General features: G+C 35.9%; 1 protein-coding gene across 1 annotated transcript; it reads left to right on the top strand.

Moving 5' to 3' along the window:
• The first annotated feature begins 8,164 nt into the window (after window positions 1–8,164).
• LOC131641086 (uncharacterized) lies at window positions 8,165–9,103 on the top strand. Its single transcript, XM_058911409.1, has one exon. The coding sequence runs from the start codon at window positions 8,165–8,167 to the stop codon at window positions 9,101–9,103; it is 939 nt and encodes a 312-aa protein (XP_058767392.1).
• Window positions 9,104–9,781: the final 678 nt, after the last annotated feature.

Below are 9,781 nucleotides of genomic sequence, written 5' to 3'. Positions count from 1 at the left end.
GCTTCTAAGCTTATTGATTCTTCTTTTTGTCATCTAAATTTCACTAATGACAAATGTTTCATTTTGCGGACAGATTCAAAGACTCCAATTGGTTTAGCTGATCGACCTGGAGACCTCTATGTTCTTGTTGCTCATGCCTCTTTCTCTACAACCCCTCCCCCTTTACTTGTAATTATGTCTGATGTTTCTTCTACTACTTGGCATATGAGATTAGGCCATCCTTCTCACTATGTTTACAAAACATTATCATCTCTATTTCCTATTATTCAATACATCTTCAATAAAAATTTGCCTTGCCAATTTTGTCACCTAGCTAAGCACAAAAGATTGTCCTATACTGATAGTACTAGCTCTACTTCTCATGCTTTCGATCTTTTACATGTTGATATTTGGGGTCCTTACTCGACCCCTTCTATTACTAATCATCGATATTTTCTTAATTTAGTTGACGATTACACTCGTTTCAACTGGGTCATATTCATGACTCATAAGAGTGAAACTAGAAAACACCTAGTCAATTTTCTTTCCTTCATTTCTACTCAATTTTCTGTCAAACTTAAATGCATTCGCACTGACAATGGCCTCGAGTTTTTAACGCATGATTTTTACAAATCTAACGGCATCTTGCACCAACGAACATGTGTTGAATGCCCTTAACAAAACGAGGTTGTTGAGCGTAAGGATTAACACATTCTCAATGTTGCACGATCCCTATTTTTTCAATCTCACATTCCGAAAACTTTTTGGCATCTTTCTATTGCCCATGTTGTGCATCTCATAAACCGGATGCCTTCCTCCCTTTTAAGTAATAATACCCCCTATTACTTATTATTCAAAACATACTATACTTATGAAAATTTTAAAACTTTTGGGTGTCTTGCTTATGCGTCTACACTTAAAAATAACAGAAGCAAATTTGATCCTCGTTCCAAAGCTTGTGTTTTTCTAAGCTATAAGGAAGGCACCAAAGGTTTTCTTTTATATGACTTGACTACTAACACTTTTTTGATTTCCCGGAACACTATAATCTATGAGGCCTCTTTTCCATTTCCGACTTCTCAAGACCATCATCCTCTCCCTCCCTACCATTCATCATGATCATGCAGACCTTGAACCTATCCTTGCTCCCACACCTCTTAACATAACTCCTCATGCATCACCACCTCCCAACAATCCTATTCTCGCTTGTAACACCCCGAAAATCTAAATTAATTATTTAATTAATTTAGTGAGAGTATACGAGTCACAGTGAATTATTTGAATATATGATGCTACGTTGAGTCCTTGTGATGATTTATAATGATGACTTATGTGATGTTTTGATGAATCATGTGGTGTTGTGGCGATTTATGTGATGCTTAAATGTATTGGAGAATTTTAGAGTATTTTAGAATAATTTATAATAATTAGAATAATAGGTGGGATTAATTTAATTAGAAAAATAAGAGTTATTTTAGTGTTAGAGATATTAAGAGCAAGGTGGTCATTTGTGAAGTGTAAGTGAGGGCAAGATGGGAATACCATAGAAAGGGTCCAAGGGTTAAACTAGTGTAAAAGAAGGGATATTCATTCAGACGTGAAAAGTTTTTGGAGAATTGGAAAAGAGGCAGAGGCAAAGTAAGATCTAGGGCATAGAGAGGCAAAAAGGAATCGTAGAACAAGAAGAGGATTTGATAGCAAGCTTCAATCTAAGGTATGGGGAGTTTATCTAGATTATCATGAATGGCTTAAGTGATTGATAATTGTATGTTTTGGTTTTGGGAAATTTTGGGTTATGAGGGTTTGATGATGATATGGTGAATTTTGGTGATTTAGATGTGTTAATATGCAATAGATGATACTCATATGATAGAACGCATAAAGTTGTATTTGGACTATGAAATATGGTGATTATAGGGTATTTTTAGGGCTTAAGATACGTAAAAATTGCAAAGGAACTGGTTTGAAAAGTGCAGGAAAATTCAGCACACGCACAGTGTATGGTCGACGAAAACAGAGGTGCGGTTGACACAAACAGAAGCAAGCGGTTGACGCATGGGTCGGTGCAAGTAGACCCGGGGTAGGGGAAGTTGTGATTCTGAGCGAGCGATTGACCTAAGGGAACCATGAGTCAACACATGGCTTGTTTACAGGCCCAGTGTGAGTCGACGCATGGGTTGGCGCGAGCGGACCCGAGATAGACCAATTGTCAGCAAATTTTGTTAAGGCCATAATTTTTGAACTGTAACTCCGATTTGTGTGCCATTCGAAGCAGTGAGTAGCTAATGAAATAATATACACTAAAATGGATTAGAATAAGTAATAGGACTAGTTTTCTAGGGTTTAATTATGATGATATTCTGATACCTTATGATGATATAATTGAAATACATGTTTTCCATTATGAATCGATTAACCATGTGTTACTGTGTTGTGAATGATGTGTTTTGATGAGCTGTGATGATGCTGCTGCATTGTTTAATGAAGCATGTGTTGATATATTTTTGGATGATGACACGTTTGACTAGTCGTGGTCGTATGTTACTTTGTGTTGTGTATCATGCATTCATAGCATTTGCCGGACAAGTAGTCTAGTGAAGTTTTGCAGGATATAATCTAGTGAAGGTTGAAGGAAGCTTTGGTCCAGTGATGGCCTTAATCCCATAGTATGGATTAAGTGCAAGTTATGATGTACTCCGGTTTCAAGGGGGAATCGATCCTATTGGTGGGGATCTTTGGAGGATAACAATGACTAAGTCATCAGTGATGTTTTGGTACCGCATGTATGAGTCTTTGATGTTGCATTTCATAATTTGTGGCATTGCTAAATACTTGAATTATTTGATATGTTTGTTAGATGTTTTGATTTGTGATGCTTGGTAAGAAGAATTGTCTAAATGACATTATTTTATAGATGCCGTAATTGATGCTATGTTGTTGTTATTCCTATGCCATGAATATTATATCTATTACTTATGCTTTTTATGATGATTGTGATTTACTCACCCTACCTGCTTGGAAATGTTGCGTCAAACGTGGGTAACTTACAGGTGATCAAGTTTAGTGCAGGAAGCTTAGGAGTTACTTCAGAGTGCGTTTATTTTATTTTAGAAGAAAAATGGGAGTCTTGCTCTGATACGTAACATCGGGGTTGGGATCGTTTGACGTTACAATCATTTTATTTTATGTTATTTTGGAGTTTATGTATTAATTTCGAATTGTTTATTCTGTTTCGGTTTATGATGTTTTGATGGTTGAACTACCTTTTTCGGTAGATGAAATTAGTTGGAGTTTTGAGACTTATATATTTTCCACTGCGAAGTTTTTAAGTGAATTAAATTAGTGGTATTAAGGATACTATCATACTATAGTTATGTTGCAACCCGTGTTATGGAGTAGGATTAATGGAGAAATGATTGTATGTGAAGATATGACATCCTTGCTGTTTGTTTTACGTTTATTTATTTATTAAAATATTCGTGAAAATCGTGGGGTTTTAAAAGGGTGTTACACCGCTGCTCCTCTAACCCAACATCCCAACACCTCACCCTCACTTTCTCTAAATCCCGCTCCCATTAGAAAATCTACCCGCACAAGCAAAAAGCCTTCCTACCTCTCTGATTTCCACTGCAACCTTATGCACAATCAGCCTTCTCCCAGCATATCCTCCTCCAATATACCATTTCCCCTATTTTTTGTTCTCACCTATGACAATTGCAAAACCACATACAATTTTTTTTGCCTTTCCCTTTCCTCCACTACCGAACCAACAATGTTTTTGCAAGCTAGTAAACATGAGTGCTGGCTCAAGGCCATGGAATATGAAATCAAAGCACTTAAGCTCACTAATACTTGGACAATTGTTGATCTTCCTCCCGATAAAGTTCCAATAGGGTGTAAGTGGGTTTACAAAATTAAATACCTTGCTGATGGTTCTATTGACAGGTACAAGGCCCACTTAGTCGCTAAAGGCTACACTCAATTGGAAGGTGTTGACTATTTCGACACTTTTTCTCCGGTCGCCAAACTTACCTTGGTAAGAACTATCCTTGCGTTAGCTTCTATTCAAAATTTGGCATCTAGAACAACCCTAAAGGGGATTTAAATGAAGAGATCTATATGACCATCCCTAAAGGGTATATTCTTCCATCTTCCCCTAATTTAAATAAATTTTGCAAACTTAATAAAAGCATCTATGGCCTCAAGCAGGCCAGCAGACAGTGATATTCCAAACTGTCCGATTTGCTGATTTCTATTGGCTATGCTCACTCTAATGCTGACCACTCTTTTATTTACCAAGTCTTGCAATTCCACCTTCACTGCTTTATTAGTATATGTAGACGATATTGTTCTCACAGGTAACAATCAAATAGAAATCCAAACCGTTAAAGCTACTCTTCACCGATATTTTCGTATCAAGGATTTGGGTCCTCTTCAATACTTTCTTGGCCTTGAAGTTGCTCGCTCTCTGTCTGGTATTTTACTAAATCAACGAAACTAAACTCTAGATTTACTAAACACCACAGGTATGCTTGTTGTCAAACCTTCTCCTACTCCCTACAACACTTCTCTAAAATTACATTCCACTACACCTCCCCATCTTACCATGACCCTACACAATATCACTGTCTCATTGGCCAAATTATTTATTTAACAACAACCCGTCCGGACATATCCTTTGCAGTTCAACAATTAAGCCAATTTGTTGATGCCCCTACTGATTTACATTTTCAGGCAGCACTACGCGTCTTGCAATATTTAAAGTCATGCCCTGCTCAGGGCTTATTTTATACTGCACAAACTAACTTACTACTTTTCACTTTTGCAGATAGTGATTGGGCCACTTGCGCAACCATTCGTAGATTTGTCACATGTTTTGCAGTCTTCCTTGGAAAATCGTTAATATCCTGGAAAACAAAGAAACAGACAACAATCTCACGCTCCAGCTCCGAAGCGGAATACATAGCCCTTGCTACTCTCACTTGCAAAATCCAATGGCTTCACTATCTCTTCCAAGACCTCCATATCAATTTCACCCAACCATCATCCCTCTATTGTGGTAACCGTTCTGCTATTTACTTGGCACACAACACAGTCTTTCACGAATGCTCCAAACACATCGAGATCGACTCCCACATCATTTGTGAAAAATTGGAATCCGGTCTTGTCAAGCTTTTTCCCATTGCATCTACAACACAACTTGTTGATGTCTTGACAAAGCCCTTATCTGCTCCAATATTCTCTTCGTTTCTGTCCAAGCTTGGACTGGTTTCGTTACACTGTCCCGCTTGTGGAGGCGTGTTAGATGATAAATAGAGTTAGTTTTAGTTACTTTTAGATTCTATATTATTGCCTGGAATATAGGAAATTCTATTTGGCATATAAATACATCTTACATTGGTATTGTAATATAACTTTTGGTAAATCAATAATATGAAAAACATTCAGTAATTCCAAAATATCAATATGGTGTGATTAATGTCATGATAGCTTTTTAATGGATTGGTCAATGTTCAATATCAGTTGGTTAGAGGATTAATTATGATCTAATAGCTCTATACACGTGTGCCATAATTAATTATCCAACAAGAATTAGAATGAAAATTTTGAGGATATACAAAAATTAGAAATTACTTAAGAAAAGACTTTTGCATAAGTGTGTGGTTTGTAACTTGATTTTTAAGGTTATTTTTAAATGGTCTACAACACGTGGTTGGTCTGAATTGTAACAACCTAGTAGGTATTTAAAAGAAGTGATAAGAGTTATGAGCTCCACAATTTTTTAAATGAAGTTTAATTATTTTTAATACTCCATTTGTTTTAAATTATAGAATCGTTTTGAAAAAATATATTTTAAATTATAACTCATTTTAAAATTTTAATAAAACACAAGTATTTAGGCTCTGTTTGGTAAGACATGTTTTCGAGCTTATGGCTTATGTCTTATGTCTTATAAGCTCATATGATAATTTAGATCCGTTTGGTAACGGTATTTTCATCACGAGCTTATAGCTTATTTTACTAGCTTATAGCTTATTTTCCAGACGCTATTTTAAATAGCGTTTTAGCTTATGTCTTATATCTTATTATTTTTTCTTCCTTTTTTATCCTTACTATTTTAATTAAAATTCATTTTTAACCCTTATAATTTATTTTAATTTAAAATAAAATAATTATACATTAAATATCTTTTATGTCATTTTACATTTATAAGTTAATTAAACCTCTAATTTTACCAAACACTTCAATGAGCTTATAAGCTATCAGTCTCAACCATCCGCTATAAGCTATAAGTCATCAGTCATCCGCTATAAGCTATCAGCTAGCTTATCATTCAACCGCTATTTTTACCAAACAGACCCTTATTATTATTCATAATTTTTTTATTTTTAATAAAATTAATTATATTTTCTAATCTGTATAAAATAATTAATATTTCATATAATTGACTAGAATTATAAATGATATTCATTCATTCAAATCGATAGAGTACATCGTTGCAATACAAATTCAAAATCGCCAAAAACAAAAAGAATGAATCTGCGAACAAATCCACAGCATCCATGTTAATAGCATAAAACGGAAAATTGCATATGCCTACAAATATTAATGTATTGACTGTATTGAGATGTCCGAAATATTCATGCTTCCGGATCTGTAGCGTTGACGACACCAAAGTCATTGATTGAATCTGCATTAGATCGAAACTAATCTTTCAACCTGAAACAAAATGGAAAAACAAAATACCCGCACAAAGACGGGAAATCAAAATACACCACAGAAATATGGGAAATCAAAACAAACGATGACCCACGAAATCACAAAAAAGACAAAAAGAAAAGGTGTGAAAATCACTTATTTAAGTAATAGATAAACAAAAACGATTTGGAGGGGTGATTTTGGATCAAAATTGATCCTAAATCACCCATCTTTGAGAGAGAGAGAGGAAGGAAAAAGAAGAAAAGTGACGGCTAGGGTAGAAGAGGAGGAGGCAAATACTAATATTGAAACCAAGATAAAATAAACTAAGATTTTGATCTCTTTTTGAATTTTCTTTTAAAACCAAGATTTTGATCTCTTTTTGAATTTTCTGTTAAAAAATGAACTAAAATAAAGTAATTTTGCAAAATAAAATAAAATAGGAGGACGAAAATTGTACAGAAAATTTAAAAAAAGACTAAATTAGTGGTTTTTAAAATAGAATGACCAAAATCAAGAAAAAGACAAAAGACAAAATAAAAAGATTAAAGTTACAATTCAGCCATCAAAGTAATAATAAAATAACTTTTTAATGTCAATAATTATTAACTTTTATTTATTTAAGATCATTTAGCTGACTTAATTATTTTTTTTCTTGATCAAATAATTTAAAAATTAAAATTTCTTTATTAAAGATTATTGAATAGAAAGCGAGGAAAAAAGTGCACGTTTTGGCTCTGCTAGGGTTTCGAGGAAATGTCAGAATCACCACCGGTGCCGGTACCGGAACCCCCACCTAATCTGGCTGCTGGATCTTTGGATAGGGCAGAACAGTATACGACTGAGAAACTTATTGAGACTATGAGCAATCATGGTTCATGTGTTGAAGGCAGCAAAAAAGTAGTTTCTTACAAAAATATGGTTACTGGAGAACTTGATGAATCAATGCATGAAGAAGAAGACACTGAGGAGCATGAAGAGGAGGAAAATTTCCAATTCGATCTTGAAGATATGAAGGTGGAGGAATGTATGGAGGGAGAGTATGAATGTCCAAAATTTGTTCTGTCTGCTTGGGAGGAATGTCTGCTTGGGAGAGTTTTTCTAGATGATAATGCCATGCAAAGTACGTGGGGCAATAACACAAATGAAGTCATGCATGGGGAAGAAAAGGAGTATGCATCTGTATCCAACAGTTCTAAGCTTGAGTCCAAATGGAAGGGTAAGCTCACCAATAAAGACAGTGACGTGTATAACAATGGGAAGAATAGCCATCCTCCGGATACAACAATTTTCAACCAAGGACATGCAGCCATTAGTCACGAGGGCAGCGAAGATAGTGAAATGGATGTTCTCAAGGAGGACATAACAGATCTCACAGTGAATGAAGACAAGGAAATGGAGGATAAAGGGGAGAGAGTTGATTGTTATGAGTCAGCTCAGTAGTCTTTCTTGGTTCTTTTTTGATTTTTCATTCTGCAGTGCAATGATGAATAGGAACAATAATATAATCACCTGGAACTGCCGAGGAGCAGCAGGAAAAGATTTTTACAGATATGTGAAGCACCTCCGTGACATTTACCATCTTGTTATTCTGGTCATTATGGAAACCAGATGTGATCCTTGTAGGGTTGCAAAAACATTAAAGAAATTAGGATTTCATGATTATGTGGCAAATAGTAACAATGGTTTTGCTGGAGGTATTATTGTGGCTTGGAGGGAAGATAGTGTTCACCTGTGTTCGGGAGGGATAGAAGAGCAATACATTCATTTGAAAGTGGAGCAAAAGCAGGGACCTGAGTGGTTTTTTACAGCCATTTATGCTAGCCCAAATGATATGAAAAGAAGAATCTTGTGGGACCAAATAAAGCACATGGCAAGTAGTGTTAACAGTTCTTGGCTTCTTGCAGGGGACTTTAATGACATTGCCTTTGCTCATGAGAAAAAAGGTGGGGCTCCAGCATCTAGTAGGAAATGTAAATTGTTCAGAGATAATATGAATGATTGTAATCTATTAGATCTTGGAGCTAATGGACCAGCTTATACTTGGCGTGGACCGATTTATCATGGAGGACAACGAATCTTTGAGAGATTGGATAGGGCCCTGAGTAACGAGAATTGGAGGCTGCAGTTCCATGAAGCGTCAATTAAGGTGTTACCTAGAGTGGATTTCTCAGATCATCATCCAATTATGATTAATCTTACCAACAGTATGAATGTGCAAGGCCCCCGAAGATTTAGATTTGAGAGCGCTTGGATGGTGGACGAAAATTACAAAAATCGGTTGGTGGGAATATGGAAGAAAGAGGAGAGCTTGAAAAACAATCTCAAACTGGTTGAAGACGACACGAGTAATTGGAAGTGTAACTCCCTTAATCATATGCAACAAGCAAAGAAACAAATTATGGCTAGACTGAATGGGGTTTAGAAACGACTTTATGGGCATAGTAATCATAGAGCCATGCAGAGGCTGGAAAATAAACTTCAGAATGATTTGGCTAGGATCCTTAAGCAGGAGGAACTCATGTGGTTCCAACGGTCTCGATCAAAATGGCTTGCAGATGGTGATAGGAATACTAAGTATTATCATCTCAAGACAATCACTAGGAGAAGGAGAAACAAGATAGTCATGCTCAAAGATGATGACGGGTGTTGGATTGAAGATGATACTCAAATTAGAGGGTTGGTTAATAACTATTATCAACATTTATTCACTGAAAGAGATAATCTGGATTGCTGGAACCATACGGCCATTACCTATCCTAAAGTAAATGAACAAGCCATTAACCAACTGGACAATCAAGTTGGACAGGAGGAGATTAGGAAAGCTTTCTTCGACATGAAGCCTTGGAAAGCTCCTGGGCCAGACGGTTTCCCGGCAGGATTCTATCAAAGATCGTGGGATGTTGTGGGAGGCAGTGCCAGTAATTTTATCAAGCAGATTTGGAATAATCCTGAGGAGATTGGGTCCATAAATCAAACCAATATATGCCTAATTCCAAAAGTGGATCATCCTTCTACTGTCATGCAATTTAGACCCATCTCTTTGTGTAACGCTTTGTACAAAGCTATTAACAAAATCATTGTGTAGAGGCTGAAAAAGCAT

The sequence above is a fragment of the Vicia villosa genome, unplaced genomic scaffold, assembly GCF_029867415.1.
Source record: "Vicia villosa cultivar HV-30 ecotype Madison, WI unplaced genomic scaffold, Vvil1.0 ctg.003510F_1_1, whole genome shotgun sequence".
NCBI lineage: Eukaryota > Viridiplantae > Streptophyta > Magnoliopsida > Fabales > Fabaceae > Vicia > Vicia villosa.
This window is presented reverse-complemented; position numbering and strand designations above follow the sequence as displayed.

Coding starts and splice junctions, on each gene's coding strand:
- LOC131641086 (XM_058911409.1), top strand. CDS start 8,165: ATGAATAGGAACAATAATATAATCACCTGGAACTGCCGAGGAGCAGCA.